Genomic DNA, 21,608 nt, shown 5'->3' with positions numbered 1-21,608 from the left:
TACGAAGTTACAAAACAGAACGTGGCGCAAAAGCCTAATCTGTATACTGCTGTAAGCGAGATCGGCCAAATTTAGTGACTACCAATTGAGTCATAGAATGTGATTATCGGCCGATACCAATCTGCGGCCAATCGATCGGAGCATCCATATTAGCAAATACTAATACTTTGTACCTAAAGCACTAAAAAAGAGCTTGACTTGCTCTACAAAGAGTATAAAAGAACATTTCATTGAATTTTGAAAGCAAAAATGAGGCCTGCCCAGACCGTCCACCAGAAAACAAACCCCTATCGCTCATTAGCCAGTGCGCGTGTGAAAGCCAAGGAACTTGCCAGAAAAGCTCTCAGAAATCAGTTGATGATAATTTCTGGCAGAAGAGACCCTCGCTAATGAAGGACCATAATCAGATCATCTACAAATATGGAATAAAAAAGTCAGTTTACACACATACACAAACAAGGGCCGAGGTCCCGAGAGGATGCAGTAGGAACTAAGAATCTGTACCAGCGCTGTGACATGCCAAAATGTGCAGATGGCGTTATGGTGTCCTGAAAATGAACAAGCCAAAACAAAGTTCTGTCTGTATGAAACACCAAGAACTTACACAAATAAATTAAATATGCTAGTTCAGAGTAGTATAAATAAAACCAACCACCAGAATGCTTCAGAAGACTTATATAGCACACAAGTCACGTGGACTACTTTTGTGTCATTTTGGACCCAGACCCAGTCACTTTCATGGAAACGTGCAGTCAGGATATTCTATAAAATTTCTTATGCTGTGTTCCACTGAGTCATACAGGTCTGCAACAACATGTCGGTGAAAAAAATAATGACTAAAGTTTCATTTTTCTGTGAACTATCCCTTTAAATGAGGGATGGCAAACAGGCTGATGAAGCAAGTTCTGCAGCTCTTATTGATTTTTTTTTTTTTAGATCCTCCAAAATTTGACACGCACATGCTGATGGGTTATAGAACAAAATGGCCTAAAAAGACCTCTTACTGGAGTGCTTGTGGTCATGGCAACCGGAGGAGCAGGCTGAGATTGGGCATCCCTGGTGTCTGTTTTATGTCATATAGTTGGAGCATGGTGCTCTCTTTTTAAATAATGTGTGGGAGAGAGAAGGAGACAGAGAGATTGACACCTTCACTAATCCTAACCATTGCTACATACCTTTTAAGATCGAAAATAATCTAATTTCTGTGACTGAACTCTCAGGAAGCTAACTGACGTATGTGACTCTAACCCTGGGCACCACATGCCGAGTTAGCATACTCGCTAATGCTAACGTTGATCTACTCGTTTAGCCATTTCTAAAACCCACTTCAAGTTGTCCGAAATTTAATCTAGCAGCGTGTAGAGCGCATGTGTGTTGTTTTCTTGCAGGTTTGAGGGCTGGTGTGTGTGTGTGTGTATGTGAGTAGACTGTAAGGACTTGTTCCTCCGGTTCGTGTGGTGTGAGATTTCAGGCGTATGACTCAAAACGCTGCACAACAACCTTGACACCGCACACCACTCAGATGCACAAGACGACACTCTCAGAAACAGCACACACGACACACAGACCTCACAGTTTGAGCACTTAAAAACAACATCCGATGATGAAGCCTGACGTGTCCAGTGTTACTGTGTAAATGGACACACTCGTTCTTCGTTATTTCCACATTTTACAATACTTAATCATCATCATATGTAAGCACAATTTCTATATGTAGACTTTTTTTTTTTTTTTTTTAGAAAAAGGTTCAGAAGTTAGTGAAGTGTGTCCAACAGGGCTTGATATTAACTTTCTTACTCAACAGCCACTGTTTCTAGTGGTTTTCTAGAGTTACTAGCCACTCAGCACTTTCACTGTCCACAATTTTGATACCATGGGGAAAAACTGCCATATAGATATTTTTAATATTATTATTTCAGCAGCAGGTTTATTAGGCTGCTGTCACTTTAAGAGCTGACGCACGGATCCATTATACTGTTACACATGCGTTTTCTTTCTCAACTGTTTACGTTCATGACTGTGTTTATGTGAATACTCGCCAAGACCAGCATTTTGACATTATTTTGTATGTATTTGAATGTTTAAACACAATAAATAGCGAAAAGGATCTTAATTTAGTACTGAGAGGTGGATTTATATGCATGTACTTTGGGTGTGAGCACAAAATCTGTGGGAATGAGTAAAATTATGCGTAATACGCGCAATCCCACGCAGAAATTCAAGCCCTGTAACACCAACAATATTCATCTGGAGCAAATGAAACGAGTGAGTGAGGGGAGGAGGGTTTGTGTGTCGACTCGCTGTCGGAGAGATGAGAGAGAGAGAAAACGCCACTCGTTTATCTCTTCTGTGGAAAATGAGTATTGGAAGCGTTTCAGATATTTCAGTAATAGTATCGATATGTATTGAAAAATATTTTTAACCAACACTACATTGCACTTAAGTTTATTATTTCAGATGCCTTTTTAAAAGACTACAACTGAAAAATTTATATATTATATATAAATACTTTTTATGCGCAAAAACCCCCCCAAAATAATGACTTTATTCAATAATTTCTTCTCTTCTATGTCAGTCTCATACGCTGCTGACATTGTAAGCACAGTGCAGGCTTCCGGGGACAGGAAAGAGAAGAAATTGTTAAATAAAGTTGTGATTTTTGTTTTGTTTTTGTGCACAAGTATTTTCATTGAACCACTGTAGTCACGTGGACTATTTTAACCATGTCTTTACTACCTTTCTGGGCCTTGAAAGTGGTTATGTTGCTGCTGTTTTGGGAGGTCAGAAACATCTCGAATTTCATCAAAAATATCTTAATTTGTGTTCCGAAGATGAACGAAGGTCTTACAGGTGTGGAACGACATAAGGGTGGGAAATTAATGACAGAAATGTAATTTTTGAGTAAACTAACCCTTTAAGGCCAGTTTGGCCTGTAACAGAGCAAAAAAAAAATTTTTTGCTTAAAGAATCATTAAAGAATAAAAAAAAAAAAAAAAAAAATCAGCAACTGGTCTCGGAAAAAAAAAAAAAAAAATCTGTGATCAAAATCAGCCATGAAAAATCATGATAGGTGCATCTTAATTCCACAGACCCCTTAAGGTGTGGTTACATAAACAAAATCCAGTCATTTTAATAGGAATCCACCTGATTTGGAGTTGAGGGTGGAAGATATCCCCAGGCAGATTTCGGGTTCAAGCGAATTTACTGCAATGACCAACATAAAGTTGCTTGACTCTGTGTGATTTCTGTGTGAGCTGTACTTCATACATCGCTACTCTACTGACAAAAGACAATGGACCTTTTTTGCCCACAAAATCCATTCGAAATTTTGCTAATGTGATCGCACCTTGCTTGCAAGTGTTAGCTTTAAGCTATCTTCATTAGTTTTCTACAACTGAAATGGTCAAAAGGGAACAGTCACAAACTCCTCTTCTTCTTAAGTTCTGGGTAATATTAGTCCAAAAGAACAAATGGATTCCACCAGAAACAGTGTATCCAGGCACTTTTTGTTATAATACTTTCAGGGCCTGAATTTCAGGGTGGGATTGCAGGTTTGTACATAATTTTACTCTTTCCTGCAAATTCCTCACTTTTAATGCTTAACATTCATTTACTAGCAATGTTGGTTGAATTTGTAAATTAATCTACACAGATGAACAGATCAAATCAATAATTTGAAACCTTTCTGTCAGACTGCAGTTTCAGGCCTTGGGGCACACTAATCCAAATCTTGCATCATGCATACTACATAGTACGGATAGCATTTAAATCAGGATGCAGCTATATTCTTTCTTCAGCAATGGCATAGAATGTGAAATGATGATTGCCTCTCTGCAGTCTACAGGGATCAAGATTACTACAGAGAGCAGTGGTAGAGCTGGAGTGATGTTTCATGGTTAATCTCAGAGTTTGTAGCTGCTGCAAAAGCCTTAATCCAGGACTTCCTGGAGCTTAACTGGATGTTTGTGATGTGGATTTTGTATGGGAAAGCCGTTATGGCACATGATCACATAACGTGAATTGACCTCCAGAGTCCAGATATGTTTTCAAATGGGATAAATGAACCAGAAATATGGAAATGTTTTCTACATGCAGTGCATTCTGGTGGGTTAGAAGGCCAATGAGGTTTTTGGTAACACTTAACTTTTAAGAGTATAGTGCATTGTAACACATCATAATGTCATAAATGGACGTTCACATTATTTAATCGCCAGACTAGAGTTGTCAAAAATACCGACTTCGGTATCTATCGGTACTGAAATTTAAAAAATGTGACGCTTTGAGCGCTGTTGAGTGGATTTGTAAACACCTCTGATTGGCCATTGTGTTGACGCGTTCATTGGATATGTCTGCGATTGGCTACAATGATCAACGCACGGGAGCGTTTGAAAGCATGCGGAAGTGTTTGAATTTGAAAGTGTTTTGAAAGCAGGCGTCTATCAGCGGACTGGTCTGCAATAGACGCCTGCTTTCAAACGCTCCCTTGTGTATCTGTGTAAGCGCTCGGTGAAGAGCTTCACTGATGTCTATTTACAACGTTTTTACAGCGTTGATCATTGAAGCCAATCACAGACATATCTGATGAGCGCGTCAACACAATGGCCAATCAGAGGTGTTTATGAATCCGCTCAACAGCGCTCAAAGCGTCACATTTTTAAAATTTTAGTACCAATTGGTACCAAAATCGGTACTTTTGACAACTCTAATCTCTATGATACACTAAAATAAAGGTTTTTATTGGCATCAATGGTTCAATGAAGAACCTTTAACATCCATTAAACCTGTCCATCACACAAAAGCTTCTTTATAGCGGAAAAAGATTCTTTAGATTACTAAAATGTTCTTCAAACAAAAAAAAAAAAAAAAATAATAATAATGGTTGTTTTAAGAACTGTTCACTGAAAGGTTCATTTCAAGAATTTCTATTCTTTTAATGAGGTTTTTTCTTCAATATGATATCAGGACATAAACATTTTTGTACTAAAAATATCAAAATTTAACTGATAAATGTCCATCATAGACTAGGTGTATTCACATAACTGTAGGTATGAATTGCATTTTTTATGTATTTTAAAACAATGAATAGATCTCGAAAAAACTGCAATGAAATTGCACCATATTTTATACATATATTATCAAGATGCAACGTTTACCGAAAATAAAGTCATTTGGAGTTTTTAAGTGGTAGAATTTAATCATCACTGAAGCTCAATAAGTGAAATATCACTAATAAGTGCAACACCATTCATAAATGCTAATGACTGTTGGAGGCCAGTGACAAAAACATCTGTCCACATGACTGCGTGAATAAAGTGTGTGAAAGTTATTTTTATTATAATTACTGCTGATTTGGATCGAGTTCACTGTTTGCAGTTCCTGTGCATTTATAACTGTGGTTACCATTATTTACAAGAACATACAACTGATTATAAATTCCAAAACCTACAGTGCTGTCTATGGAGGCAGCGCTTCATCACAGGCCATCAAAACACTGCCCAAAACACTCCCAATGTGAAGGCTGTTACAAAATGTAGGCACCTTAATTATGCTGCCTCCCAAGATACTTCGTTTTAGCCAAATTCTAAGTCAGAACCACACATAACCTTTGAGGAGAAGGCAATCCAAGAAGGAGTTAATGGAAAAATCCAAATATCTTGATAATGCATTATATGTGTAGGCTCCAAATAAAGCAGATTGCTAAATTCTTCACGTACAACCTTTCCTCAATCAGTGAGGTAAAGATGGGCCAATTTGATCAGTGAGTCAGTGTCCAGGGGCCACATTAAAATCTCTCTCCTTTCCACTGTCATCTCAATCATGGATGTGTTCTTCACCGGGAGAATTAGACAGTGCTTCATAACAAACAACCACAGAATACACACACACACACAAAACATTCATAAACACACATGCAGAGACAAGCACTACAATTAGACTCTGGTAGAGAGACAAACACACACGCGCACACACACACACACACACACACACACTCAAAACAGATGCAATTACATAGACAGGGGAAATGAGAGGTGATACACTGTTAGAGAGGTAGAGGCTGATAATGGACTAGATGAGTGCTGTGAGTGTATGTGCGCATTTATGTGTTTGTTTGTGTGTGTAAACTGCCAGCTAGAGCCATTAACCTCTCATACTAATAACATACTTTAATGGCAACTTTGCTAGTTTGTTTTTTACCTTGACATAATTAAATACAAAGCTCAACACTTGATGATGGTATTGGGGAAAAGAGCATAATGAGACATAATAACTTTTTTTTTTTTTTTTCAAAACAGACACATTTATAGTGTGAATTGTTGGGCTTCCTCTGCTTAAAACACAATATCTTCTTATGAACTCGATGTTACATATTGTGAAGAAAACGTGAATAACGCTGGCCAATGAAAAAGTCACTGTCACAATGTGTGTCAAGTGTGTTTTTAGTGCATTGTTATGTCTTCTGGGTGGGTACTAGGTGGTTACTTACTGGCCCATGTCAAAAAGTCTCAAATTATTGATTTAATTTAAGTAAAACTTATAATTTCATAACAGAAACATGTTAATAATAATATATTCAGCATGTACACAGGGGCATTTGAGGTTCTGTGAGTAATAAAAAGCTTGAAGCCAAAAACGGGTCCTTTAAGACCTCACTGATTCTTTGTGAATTCTTATACAATAGCGTACTTGACTCAGCACTATGATGACAAATGTTATGGAGCTCGTGTGCTACACTATCATTAGCTACACCAGTAATTTTCCACAGTTCCATTTGTATTCAATTGGCTCTCACTCTCTCTCCCCAGGGATGCCTTAATGTCTCTATAATATAACATAGTATAGCTCTATCGCACATGAATTAGGCATCCCACTTCAGTGTGCTTCGTGACTAAAAGAATTACTTTCATTAGTGTTTTTTGCTAAGGCAAGCATCAATATTACTATTGTTCACATTTAGGTTTGTTCAAATCCCTAACCAGAAGTATTACATTTTTAACTACTAAACGGCACATAACTCATTCATGCTAACGAATGGTACAATCAAACATAAACAAAAAAATAAATACCATAAACTTACATTGAAGGAGGACCCGAGTGATATCTAGAGACCGGATTCATGAAAATCTTCTTAAGAAATAATAAAAAGAAATTTCTTCTTAAGATAAATTATAAGAAGCTCGTAAGAATGTTCCTAAAAAACTTGTAGGAGTTCCACATATTATCTTAAAAAAAACAGCAACATTTTGATCAAAAAACATCTCTGTCAGGACTTACGAAGATCTTTATTGATTGAGACATTGCCATTTTATTTTGCAAATAGGGACTTTACGCAACAGCAAATGCAGCTACTATAACCATCAACTACGGATGATTGTTTTTTTTTTATAAAATAAATAAAAATGTATGTACATTTTAACTACAAATGCTCATCTCTGTGATTCTCTACATCACACGTGACCTTTCCAACGTGATTACGTAATGCGTGGCGCAGCGCAGAGCAGTGCAAGATGAGCATTTGTGGTTAAAAAGTATATAATTTTTTTTTTTTTTTTTTAAGAAAATGACCGATCCTTTCTCTAGATAAGACTCTTATTCCTCGTCTGGGATCATGTAGAGCCCTTTGAAGCTGACCTGAAACTGACATTTGGACCTTCAACCCGTTGAACCCCACTGAAGTCCACTATATGGAGAAAAATGTTTTCCTCAAAAACCCTAATTTCTTTTCGACTGAAGAAAGAAAGACATAGGGATGCAAAGGGGCAGAAAATTTCTGTAAAAAATGCACCCCTTTGCATCCCTAGAAAGACATGAACATCTTGGATGACATGGGGGTGAATAAATTATCAGGAAATTTTCATTCTGAAGCGAACTAATCCTTTAAATTACTTTTTTTGTACTTTGTCAAATGATTAAATGATTAGTGATTTTTGCATTCTTAGGCTACGGCAGCTGACAGTTTACTTCCGGTCGCTTTTGCCATTCCATCAGCAGCTGTTGTTTAAAGTCCCTATTAAAGGGAATATTTAAACAGTTTGTGGATTTTCCTCATGTAATTATAAATTCAAAAACAAGGTTTCAATGTGACTTTGTAGAGTTACTGAATTTAGAATTCCATACGAAGTCACTTTAAGAACAATCAATCATGACCGATCATTGTTTACATTATCAGTCATTGGTGTCACTTCAGAGTTCTCGTGCACATCCCTAGTACTAGTGCAGTGTTTCCCATTAATCACCTAGACTCGCCTGCCATAGTCTAATCTGTGCCATCAGTTTTATAATAGAACCGAAAATAATTTAAAACTTCTTATAATAACATAAAAGGTCCCTGAAGTTATTTTGCGCCATTGCTTTGGCAAAGTATCTGTCAAACGAACTAAAATCGAAAGCACGATATGGCTTTGTGGGCTTATCAAACTGCAAAAGGCCGCAATTTAATTAAATGAGTATTTAGTGTGTTGAGCTGCGTGTTTCAAAGCGAAGTGATCCGGTGTTTTCCGCTTCTCAGAACGGCTCAGTTCATAGTGAATGAATGCAGTGAACTCCATCTTTGCACGTGCTGTGATTTTAGCGTGCATCTGGGAACGTAGCGGGCACCAGTTATGCTTTATTTTCACATTTGCATGATTTCCAACATTTCTGTGGGCAGATGTTTACAGCATTTCACTAGATTTGTAATGAGACACGTTTGTAAGCCTGTTTTCACAGAAACTGTTTTTTCCACCAAAATTACAGCTCAACTGTAGTTTCCGTCAAAATAAAAGCTCAAGGGTTTTTGAGAAATTAGGACAAAAGTATTGTATTTTCCCTAAAATAATATACTAATGAAATATACATTTTCATTTATTTTATACAATATATTGGCTACTACTGTCATAGGAATAATAATAATAATAATAATATAAAATAATTATTATTATCATTATATTCTAATTGTTTGTCTTCCTAAAACACCAGTGTGAATTTAATGTAGACTGAGGCACTATATCACAACTAAAAAGAAGGTTCCCTTTTAAAGTTCAGGTACATGTAAATTATTTTTCTTTGTTTTTCTTTGTAAATTATTGTTCTCACACTTTTCTTTGTTCAATTTGCACACTGAACATTGGTTGGAGCTCTTAAAGTGCACCAGATTGATGAAGGTCCAGCCCCCATAGTCTTACAAAATCCTGTGGGACACACTGTAGTGATATATATATATATTATATGTAGCTAGTGTTATGTTGTAATGCTTAATTACAACAATTATAAACAACCCAATAAATTCATTAAACATATTATCATTGGGGATTTTAGACAAGTTGGAGGTTATCCTAACTTTAAGAATTCATTTACAATGATTTTTATGAAGATTATTTTCGTCTTAAGTTCTGTCTTAAGAACAATCTTAAGTATTTTTGGGAATACATAATATTCGTAACTTTTTTCTTAGGTAAGAAAACAAAGAATACTATTCTTAAGAATGTTTCGTGACTCCGGCCCCAGAATATCATAGACTTGGACATGGGCTAGTCACCCAGAACACCCTAGCAAACGCATTGCAAAACAAATTACCCAGAACACCTTAGTAACCTCAGAGCGACACACTGGAAACCACCTCCAATACCCTAGATATGTGCTGTTCATTCTGCATGAACAAACACCAAATACATTTTCTTCAGAAATCTACTTTAGCTACTTTAGTCCGACACCAAGCCAAGACACATTTTGCTGATAAGACAAATGACAACTTTTGTCCTACGGTGTGACAGACTTTTCGGACTTCCCCTCATAAAGCTATGGGATTTCCCCATTAAAGTGGTTGAACATTAACCTTGTGTCACGAGTTTCTGCCGACAAGCTTTCAAAAAGCCAGGTCATGTTTAAATGAGATATGACAACGCTACTCGCATCCTTTCTCACCTGTTTAATCAGCATGTAGGTCTCCGACATGATCTTCTCGATGCGCTGCAAGTCGTAGGTCATGCCCTTCTGACCTTGCTGCCACACCCTGTACGCATCCAGAAGCAGCGTCTTGCCTGACTCCACGTCATCCAGCAGTTTCCTCTTCCTGTTGGGTCTCTGCGGTAGCGCCAGCTCAGGGCTGCTAGGTAAAGGTGTGCTTGACGTTGGTGTTGTGGCCATAGTTAGCGCTCCTTTAGCTGCGTTCACCTGATTCTGTAGCTGCTGCTGTTTAGAGCTAATGCTCAACTCCTCCAGCGACAGCTCCGTCGCCCGACTGCTCTCTGGGACCTTATCGGCCTCCTCCGTTACTGATTTAACCTGCTCTTGTGGGCCAGTGTCAACCGGCGTTTGAGGGTCTCTGAATTTTGAGGCACTGGGCCATGATCCCGAGCCAAGCTCCATAGGCTCTCCAAGTCCTGAAGTTCCTTCTCTGGGGTGAACGGTGACCGCTGTCACCTGAGTCAAAGGCTCCAGGGAGAGCTGAAGTGTGGCAGAATGTTGTTGAGGCATGCCAGGAGGTCCAGTCTCACTTCCTGTGACCGTAGGGGTATCGGGGAGTCCTGCTTTAGGCTGGCTAGTGTGGGAGCATTTGGTGTCCTCTGCAACTGGAGGCCGATTGGACGCATCCACTGTGGTCATTTCACCCATAGAGGCGGTAGACGGTTTAGGGGGATCACTTACCTGAGAGAGAGAGAATGAGACAGAAACTGAAACAGACATCTTCACACTACAAATGAGGCACAGAAGTCACATCTTAAAGACCCTGATATACTTTTAGTCTTTGCTTTGTAAGACCTTTGCAGCTTTACAATATTAAACACGAAAAAACAGTGTCGGTGTCTCTTCTAATTAGAATTTCAATTTCTACTATTAAGATACTCTTCAGTGTGTTCATGTTTTACTTGAGTTTGTCCTCGACAGACTGAACCGGAGAAGATTTCCTCATCATTGAAGGTAGCCACACCTACCTATTACATCATCGCCACGGACCAATAATTCAAAAGTGTTTACCAGTCAAAGTGAACTTTTCTGGAAAAGTTGCTGAACTTTGCTTTGGCCTGATTTTTTCGAAATGACGTCACATCAGTTTGTTCATTGATTTCGCTTGAAGTATATTGGAGCCTTAAAGGAATAGTTCACCCCAAAATGAAAATTATCCCACAATTTACTCACCCCCAAGCCATCCTAGGTTTATATGACCTTCTTCTTTCAGATGAGCACAACTGGAGTTATATTAAAATATATCCTGGCTCTTCCCAGCTTTATAATGGGAGTGAATGGGGCTCGAGATTTTGAAGCCTAAAAAAAGCGCATCCATCCATCATAGAAGTAATCCATACGACACCAGGGGGTTAATAAAGGCCTTCTGAAGAAAAATATCCATTATAAACTACAACCGGCTTCCGGCAACAGCTGTACACAAGTCGAGTTCCAGCGGAAGAGTGACCTCTGACCCAACACAGAGGTATGAGTATCATAAACTTAGACAGCTCTTGTGGTTCAAACAAATAGGGATGTGCAACAAACTCAAGCTTCTCTTCTCTTATATCAAAATCCAACATTTCTCTTTGAAATTTCTCATTTTAGACTTCTAAAAGCCAATTATTATAGTTTATAAAGTTAAAGTAATATGGATATTTTTCTTACAAAAACCCATCGCTTCACTTCAGAAGGCCTTTATTAACCCTCTGGAGTTGTATGGATTACTTTTATGATGGATGGATGTGCTTCAAAATCTCGAAGGCCATTCATTACCATTATAAAGCTTGGAAGAGCCAGGATATTTTTTAATGTAACTCAGATTGTGTTCATCTGAAAGAAGATAGTCATATACACCTAAGATGGCTTGAGGGTGAGTAAATTGTGGAATAAATTAATTTTTTGGGTGAACTATCCCTTTAAGTGTCACGTGTATAAAGTCACAGTGAAATGGCAGAATCTTGATTCTGCTGAAAGAAATAATTTTCTGATTAGCGTGACACTGAGAAAGGTCATAAACCCAACATTTTAGTATAATTTTCGCTGCAATTAATCTGTTTTAACTTAGCAATGTAAAGATGTTTAAAGAAAGAAGCACAGGCACCAAGTCGAGCGATGCTATCACTCTGTTCTTCGAGCAGTCAGGATGGCATTAACTAATGTGTTAGCACAAACATAAGCGTATCCTTGGCTGTCAGATCTGGCTTGAATCTCATTTCCCAAACATGGCAGTGTCTCCATAGGAAACACATGACACCAAGGCCACTGTTCAGCTTCTATGTCTGATTTCTGTGGTAAAATAAAAAAAACAAACAAAAACAATACACACAACAACAAAAAAATCTTCTAATAACAAACCAAAACAAATAAAAACATAGTTGTCATACCCCTGTGAGTTTATCCAGATTGTCTTCCAGCACTTTTACAGTGAAGAAAAACGCTCGCTTGGCCAAAAGTTGTCGGTCCACATCTCGTAAGTACTTCCTATAACACACAATATATAAAAAGATATGATATGTTTGGCAACACTACATTTTAAGAGGTTACACAAAAAGAACTGGTGTAGGATTTACTGGAAAAAAGCTAGGAAACCATTTTCACTCAGAAATTTCTCAAATAATTACAAAGAAACAACAAAACACATTGAATCTGACATTTTGAAGTAGAAAGACTGAAACAGTATTTATGTAAAACACTCCATCAATCATTTTACAGTGTATTTCCTTATATCCCTGTAATAAATATGCACATTTAATTAAACAACAAAACAAGGTAAACAAATCAATGAATTGAGATATGGAGATATCTTACTTTCCCTGGTCGGGGGTTCTCTGAAGCATGAGGGAGATTTTGAGTAACGTGTGGTGATCTTTCAGTTGAGACAGAACATCCAGCAACAGCACGATGGATCTGTTCATATGAGATGCAAAACTACCCGGACGATCGATCTCATCTACTGGAATACGCCAGATGCCCTGAGGAAGAGAAGGAGAGTTCCATTAGAGAGAAGAGGAGTTGGTCTGCATGAACTGGGGTATCAGGACAGCTTTAGACCCACTGTTGGCTGTCAGATCTGGCTCTGCTCTCATGCGCCAAACAAGCCAGCGTCTCTACAAAAAAACCGACGTTACCACACAGTCCAAGAAATACATAAGGCCCAATTAGAAACACAATTCAGTGCCTCACAAACGTTTTTCATTGTGCAAAACAAAGCTCTGTGAAAGTCCATTAACATTCACAAGAGGTAAACATGCAGAAAGAATGAGTGGATGACTTCAGACAGTTTCATAGGAGAAGGTAAAAATGAGAGCGGTGGTGCAGACAAAGAGAAAATGGAGAGAAGCTGAGAAAATGTTATTGTTGTAAGGCCATCTGCTCTTGGCTCTTGATGTGTTGGTCTCCGGCCATGAAGAATATCTGCCCACTGATGAGAAATCTGTCTCAACCCACTCTCTCTCGATCCATCTCTCTAACCCTCTGCTTCATCTCGAGCTGTTCATCTTTCCCTCCAGTCGTGTGAACTGTATCTGGCTGGAAAACAGCAGACTAAACGAAGCTATTGACAATGAACAGAGATGGCAAACTAATGAAGGTGCCAAGAGAACACTCTACGTAAGTGCGCAGACACTTCTAGTTATGCAAGCTGGATTTCACGTGGCACTGCGTTCTGAAACGATTCGAAGCGCAGTTCGATGCATTCTCAGGATGACTGCAACGACGCTATAGCAGACATTGGCATAAACGTCTTCTTTTTTCCTTTTAGATCAACTACTGTATTGTGATGGTGGAGCAACAGTTTGAAGAAAATATCTGTCTTAGCAGATAATGCTGAAGTTCATTATATCACACTACCACATTAAAGTCAACGTGAAACCCATTTTATTTCCATAATCAGGATATTTAACAAGAAAAACTTTAGGCAGGACTTGATTTTATCCATTGAGATTTGATTGAATCATGAAAAGTGGGCGATACCTGCTAGAATGAAGTCAAATGGTTCATAAAGCACAGGGCATCATGACATCAGCTGAAAAAAAAAATCATTTTCATACACTATCGTCCAAAAGTATTTTTCAAAAGGAAGATTTTTCATGTTTTATGCACACCAAGGTTGCACTTGATGACAAACTAAAGGCAGTAATATTGTCACATAATATTATTAACTGTAATAATATTTCACCGTATTAGTGTTTTTACTGCATTTTTGACCAAATAAAGCAGCCTTTGTGAGCATAAAGGACCTCTTTCAAAAACACTTTAAAAATCTTATTCCAAACTTTTTTAAAAACTTTTGAATGGTAGTGTACATTTTGATGAAAGAGTCCGATTTTTCATCTTAGGACTACTGGACATGATTAATTATGCATAATAAAACATAGAAACATGATTTAATAAAGTAAACAGGCCCAATGTTTTCTTTATGTATGAACAACAGGATGTGCTTTTACAATACGTTGGCCAAGCAATAACACCTTTTTCATTTTTCTTTAATACTAATTTTTAAAAAAAATTGATTTTTTTTTTTTACATTCAGCAGTTATAAAATGGATGAATAGATTGAATATTCGATCTCTACATGTGGGTGGGAATGAAATGCCCCTTTCCGCAGTGTGCCAAAAACGTAGACTAGTAGTTGTGCGTGCAAATGCGAAGTAAATTAATATTAATGAAGTAAACTAATATTTCACACGTAGGTTGCCGAATTTTTTCTGGTTAAGGCCCCGATATAATTCGAAACGAAATCAAAAGAACGAACTGATGTGATGTCATTTTGAACGAAATCAGGCCAAAACGAAGTTTGTTTCGAGAGTTTGAAACTGCTTGTCAAAGCAAACTCTCAGGAAAATTTTGCTCCAGCTGCAAAACACCTTTCGTTCTACCATTGGTCCGTGAGGATAACGTAATAGGAGGTGTGTGCTGAGGCTCCGCCTTCTTTCACATGGAACTCTTCTGACTCATTTCATCTGTTGAGTCTGTCGAGGTAAGACCTCCGCAGGGTAAAAACATGAACACACTGGATTTCAGCTTTATATTAGAAAATGAAGTTGTGCTTCTGATGAAATGAGGCACTGACACTGTTTTTCATGTTTGATACTATAAAGCTGCTCGCTTTTAAGCAATCTATTGAATAAAATGCCATATATCATGTATTATTTTGTATTACACATTCATCTAAACGTCTCTCTCTTCAGTGGTGTCTCCAGTGAGCAGAGAAGTAAACATCAGTTAAAGCAAATAGTCTGTTTTCAAACAGAAAGCTATAATGCACAGCTGTAAATCTCTGCAGTCATTTCAATGATGAAACTGTGTACCCCAGTTTTCTGCAGTCAATCTTTCTAATTGCCCTAAAAAAGGACACTGCTTCAGTTTGGCCTGGCAGATGCCCATGTATGGACATTTGGACATTCCAGAAAATGTAGGTAATGGCATTAAAGCATGTGAAAACAGAGGAACTGGATGTAGGGGAGAACTAAAAGAGAGAATTTGAAAAAGAAGGAAATGCTAATCGGAATGCTGGATGTTTCCGGAAACCTGGATGTTTATTTGCATGCAGAATGATCTGCAGCTGCTAGTCATCAAATTTAGAGCAGATTGAGTGATTCGATCCAAAACGCAGACATCAGGAAAATGAAAAGAAGAGGGGAGGAGAAGGAGAGAAACTGGAGAAGAAATTTAGCTGATGGATTAATTAAAAGAAACTAATAAACTACATATTTTGTGAAGGAAGTTGTCAAAGTCAGCCTACTCTACAGGCATGTGCACACATTTTCTACCTATGAATAGGCCTGTGTGATAAACCTAAACAATTGATTTGATTTACATCTCAATATTTAAATATTTATAAATATTTTTGGATAAGAGGAAATGTAATTTCAACAAAACAGTCATTGGAGCCATAGTTTATTAATATGATTTAATAATATTGGAATTTATATTTTAATTAAATATATTACGGAGGAGGTTATAAATTATTATTTTATATTCTTTGTTTTCTTGTGATATCGACATAAAAAAAAAATTGTGAATTAGACATTCGATCTTTCTTCAACATTAAATGACGTTAAGAACAAATCTGAGCAAACAAGCTTAGTTTCATGAATTTATGATGCTCCAGAGGCTAAGGGCAAATTTGAAATTGTGATACTAATGTCTCCCTCTAGAATAATGAATTTTTTAAGCCTAATCAATTTCGATTGGTTTTCATTTCTATGAATGGAAACAAATGCATAGATCTAGTTCATTTGTATAACTATGATGTACTGACAGTATAGTTTTATATAATTAGTGTACATAGAAATCTGTGAAGTGCTGATTAGATGCTTATTTATAGACCCCACTAAAGCATTTCTTAAAGTTGCCAGATATGATTAAAAAAAAACTTATGTGTTAAACTGCAAGACTAAGCAATCAAACAGACAGCACATTCTCATGTAACCTGACAGCAGCACAACAATTATTCCATTTATTTTTCCTAACATGTTGTCATCAGTTATATGACAGTTTGTTCTGTGTAGTGTTTCTGCATTCCAGTATTATACTGGAAAAATACATGATTTATTTATTTAAAGGATTAGTTCACTTCAGAATTAAAATTTCCTGATAATTTACTCACCCCCATGTCATACAAGATGTTTATGACTTTCTTTCTTCAGCTGAAAAGAAATTAAGATTTTTGAGGAAAACATTCCAGGATTTTTCTCCATATAGTGGACTTCACTGGGGTTCAACGGGTTGAAGGTCCAAATGTCAGTTTCAGTGCAGCTTCAAAGAGCTCTACATGATCCCAGACGAGGAATAAGAGTCTTATCTAGAGAAACCATCGGTCATTTTCTAAAAAAAAAAAAAAAAAAAATTAAAAAATTATATACTTTTTAACCACAAATGCTCGTCTTGCACTGCTCTGTGATGCACCACGCATTACGTAATCACGTTGGAAAGGCCACGTGTGATGTAGGCGGAAGTACCGATCCAGTGTTTACAAAGCTAACATGCAAATACCAAGTCAAATGGCCTTTACAAAAAAAAGGTAAAATAACAATTTCTGACTATTTTGAAGTTGGAGGAGAAAATGAGATGGAGTTTTTCGCCCCACGGTACTTACGCCTACATCACACGTGACCTTTCCAACGTGATAACGCATCGCAGAGCTAGTGAAAGATCAGCATTTGTGGTTAAAAAGTATATACATTTTTATTTATTTTTTTAAGAAAATGACCGATGGTTTCTCTAGATAAGACTCTTATTCCTCGTCTGGGATCATGTAGAGCTCTTTGAAGCTGCACTGAAACTGTCATTTGGACCTTCAGCCTGTTGAACCCCACTGGAGTCCACTATATGGAGAAAAATCCTGGAATGTTTTCCTCAAAAACCTTAATTTTTTTTCAACTGAAGAAAGAAAGACAAACATCTTGAGTGACATGGGGGTGAGTAAATTATTAGGAAATTTTCATTCTGAAATGAACTAATCCTTTAAAATGTTTACTTGGTCATGGGCCATTGGTGCTTGGACCCTGATGAAGTTGATATAGGTCGATTTAGTTTCGAAATTTTGCTTTGTGCATGAACTGAACAAGATACAACATGAACTGCCACTATTTTGTAGGAGTGACCCTGAATAGACGACGATTCAATGTTTCGATAGGAGGAGCCTGATTCGACTACCAATCTCACAGTTGAATCTTTGCAGAGGTGTTATGAGACGAGAAATGGGGGTGCTCAATATCTGATTTTACATAGACGTACCGGTTCTCTCCCAATAAGTTAATATACAGCCTATAATGATAATGCTGTAAATAAAAATGTGAAAAGAAAGAAGCTTTTAATAAATATTTTTAATGTGCGTGAATAAATCCAACCACCCCTGTGACAGAGTTAAGTTTCACTTCCATGATCCATGACTGACAGAGGAGCGTCTTGGCGGCAGGGATTAAACAACAATGTCTGGGATAAGAAAATCTAAAGTGTAGATTTGGATGTACTTTGAAATGGTAAAAGATGATCCAAAAAACATAAGATGTAAGTTGTGCCAACAGCTCATGTCCTACCGCTCAACAACAACAAACACTGCGGCGCGCTTCTGCCGGCCAGCGTGAACGAATGACTAGCGCATTATTTGAAAAGACTCAAACGGACACAGGCAGATTGCGTGAAAGACGATCAGGTAGGGTACAAGTGATTTCAAAACATTTCAGCCAGTTCTAATTTAATTTTTGGATGCTGTGAATGTTTAGCTAAAAAGATTGCCACTCCAGTTTAGCATTTATTGTCTCTGCAGTTAAAAAGACAAAGTTGACTATACTTGTCTATACTTTCGTTATTTTAATAATTTCTTTAATTTTAATTTATTTATTGATCACTCTGGGTTATCTAATTTAACTATTTGTGGCTTGTGTTGTGAACATATGTTCCCCTGGACTTCCCCTGCATTTTGCACTTGTGACTTGATTATGAACATTTCATTTTTTATTATTATTTTTATTTATTAGAACGGTATATTCTGTTCTAATTCAATTCTGTAAATTCACTTGTGATTGTTTTTCGGTGCATCGATGTTGCGCTGTAGAGTTAAAGCTTGCTCGCACAGGCAATTTAGCCGATTTAATTTGATTTGCCGACATGTGAAATGCATATCTATCTGCAGTGTGGCCTTTCTGCAGTTATTTATATATATATTTTAGGTTTATTGATCCAAAATGTTTTTATTTATTTTCTTCTATATCTTTGTGTGGTGTTCTGTACATCGTGGCTGTGAATGTTTATCCACACTGCCTTCCATTTCAGTTTAAAAAAAGATAAAAATCATTGTCAGTTTCGTCTATCACTTGACAGGCAGTTTGGTCGCTTTAGAAGTTGTTTCTCTGTGCCGTGTGTGAAAGAAAATAAAAGTTATCTGAAGGCGCGGGTACAGGCCTTACTTCCTTTTCTGCATCCCATGCACAGTTGAGAGTGCAAGCCTTTCAAAGTAGCCTATACTCCTTTGGCCTTAAGCATGGCAAGAGTTCGTGCACACTATCTAGTGGACTGCTGTTTTTTTGTTTGGTACAAATAAATCCTTAAAGGTTTAGTTCACCCAAAAATTAAAATTCTGTCATAATTTACCTTCAAGTTGTTCCAAACCTGTAGGAGTTTCTTTCTTCTGTTGAACACAAAAGAAGATATTTAAGAACGTTTGTGACCAAACACCCCATAGACTTCCATAGTATTTTTTTCCATATTATGGAAGTCAATGGGGTCCATCAACTGTCTGGTTACCAACATTCTCCAAAATATCTTATTTTGTGTTCAACAGAAGAAAGAAACTCCAACAGGTTTGGAACAACTTGAAGGTGAGAAAATTATGACAAATGATGAGAAATGAATCAAATGCCAACTCTTAAACTGGAATACGGCAAAATTCAGAATTTTAAATCAGAGACCATAACACACATACTCCTAAATTGCAAAACTAGTCCAGTCTAATAAAATGCACTCTAGGAAAATTAATGTTCAAAATCATTCTGACATGAAATGTGGCTTAAAATATACAATGAATATTCAATATATCACCCAGCCTTACTTTCACAGGCCAGCATCAGTGGCTAATGCCGTAACACATCATTTTAAATGTGAAACAGCAGTTTAAGAGAGATTCTGCCATGAATGAGTGAGTGTGTGTGATAGAGAGAGAGAAAGGGTTTGCCCTTTTACTGCAGGGATTACCCAAAGCCGCTCCAGCAGGACACAGTACATGGATGGATACAGGAAAGAGAAAGGAGGGGGCGTGTCCCAATGGATGGATCTGGGAAAGAGGCGTGTCCAGATGGATCAGCGGATGGAATGTTATTAGATGGGTCTTTGGCACAGGACCCTCAAACTGCTGTGCCACAGTCCAAACAACACAGCTTTACGGCCAGATTACACACACACACACATCAGCTCAGTCATTCCTGCACTGCAGCAACCGCACTTCTGATCAGCATGTTAAAAGATGTGGGTTTGCCTCACAACTGTGGATTTTGCATTAATAATACTATTATATAATTTCCAGATAATGTTTATTTTAATGTTAATACTATTTTTCTGTGGTTGTTTAAAATAATTTATCACAACCAATCTTGATTTCTCGGTAATTAAAATGATTAATCTTAAATTTTAAATATGCCTGTATCTGCAACAGTTTTTCCTTTAAAAAAGTAGTGTTTTATGTGAACATAAGTAACAAAGCAGTCATCTGGTGAAGTACTTGTTTCAACAGTTAGTAAAGACAGAAAATGACTTCAGTTCCAACTGCATTAACTGTAAATTTAAATATATATTGTCATAAAGAACAAACTTCAGTCTTAATTCCAACACAATGAAGTTTGAAATTTGTGAGTTTTAACTTGGGTGCAAAAATGTTTTTTTTTTTGTTATTTTTAACTTGCTTTGCATTTTGGCTTTGCAGCTGATAAATATATTAGCATTTCATATGAATGGGGCTTTTTTGTTGGTGAAAAGGCTGAAAAGATTGATTGTTTACAAAAAGGACAGACATAATGAGAGTGAATAGTATCACCCTTTCTCTTTCAAAAGTTTGTGTGTGACAGAAAAATGTTCTGCAATTTGATACACAGAGAGCTTCATTCATCCTTCATTTCTTTTTTCTGGGAATCCCCTCACCTCTAGAGGGGACATTTGAGAATGCAAATAAATAATAGCCATGTTCAATAATTAACTTTATTAACTTAATAAAATCTCTGAATATCATTTACTTGATTGTTTGAGTTGAACATACCAAAATAATTTACTAAAAATCCAACGGTTAATTTTTAGTCTAAAATTTACAGTTATATTTAAGTTTTTTTCACTAAAAGAATTTAGTATTTGACTAACCAATTAGTTTTTTAAAATATATGTAACATATTTGTGAAATTTCCATCAAAATATTTGAGAATGGAGAATTAAACTGATCTGTTACAAGAACCACAAATATTACTTAATACAAATTAATATTATTAATCTTTACCACACACTTAAGAAGTTGAGTAAGTTTACTCAATTAAAACAATGAAGCCCTCCCCCACCCTCCGACGTGACGAGAACTCAATGGTTGAGTGATCACGGGCTGACTGAATTCACCTTCTCTCTTCTCAGAGTCACAGAATTGGTACATTTCCTCTGTGAAATTCAGGTTTGTGTATGTTTTATTTTATCTATAAAATCATTACTGCACTTTACATCATTCTTTTTAACGCAAAACAACATACAGGGACGCAATATGAGTCACCTAAACGCCTGATGCCTTGCATAAAACACATGGCTTTGTTCCTAAAGATAATGAATATAATTAATTTGGATGATAAAATGTTCTCAAAACTGTGAAATGCTTGTTTATTGGCAGGTTATGGAGTCAGTCGCGTCACAGCATCTTTCGGCTATGAGTGAAACGCAGGACGGCGGTCTGAAGTTAGAAGTTCACCCAGTCCATCTCAGGCACGAGAACCAGCGCTGATATGGTTGAAATGGTATAAGAGACCGGTTGATTACACTTCAATTACTTTTAATTGTTTAATTTATACTTCTAAAATGTAAGCAATATTGTATACGTGTTAAAACAGTCTAAAATATGCTGTATTGCTGTACTCATCGACAATAAAGGCCAATGTCACGTATACCTGTGGCTGTGTGGAGTAATTTATAAAGAGGAAACGAAAAGTTAATATTACTCA

At 37.0% G+C, this 21,608-nt stretch overlaps 1 protein-coding gene across 8 annotated transcripts in view; it reads right to left on the bottom strand.

Annotated features, from left to right (window-relative positions):
* The window catches only part of cabin1 (calcineurin binding protein 1), a 122,916-nt gene that overhangs the window by 28,157 nt on the left and 73,151 nt on the right, over positions 1–21,608 (bottom strand). For all 8 annotated transcript variants that reach the window (XM_051902317.1, XM_051902320.1, XM_051902319.1 and 5 more), the window contains 3 exons: positions 12,733–12,896; positions 12,309–12,405; positions 9,901–10,623 (listed from right to left, as the gene is read on the bottom strand). In XM_051902317.1, coding sequence (XP_051758277.1) covers positions 9,901–10,623; positions 12,309–12,405; positions 12,733–12,896 — 984 coding nt within the window. The remainder of the gene's footprint in view (positions 1–9,900; positions 10,624–12,308; positions 12,406–12,732; positions 12,897–21,608) is intronic.

This window comes from Ctenopharyngodon idella, chromosome 8 (assembly GCF_019924925.1).
Source record: "Ctenopharyngodon idella isolate HZGC_01 chromosome 8, HZGC01, whole genome shotgun sequence".
Classification (NCBI taxonomy): Eukaryota; Metazoa; Chordata; class Actinopteri; order Cypriniformes; family Xenocyprididae; genus Ctenopharyngodon; species Ctenopharyngodon idella.
Note: the sequence above shows the minus strand (reverse complement) of the source record. Positions and strands in the feature narration are given on the sequence as shown.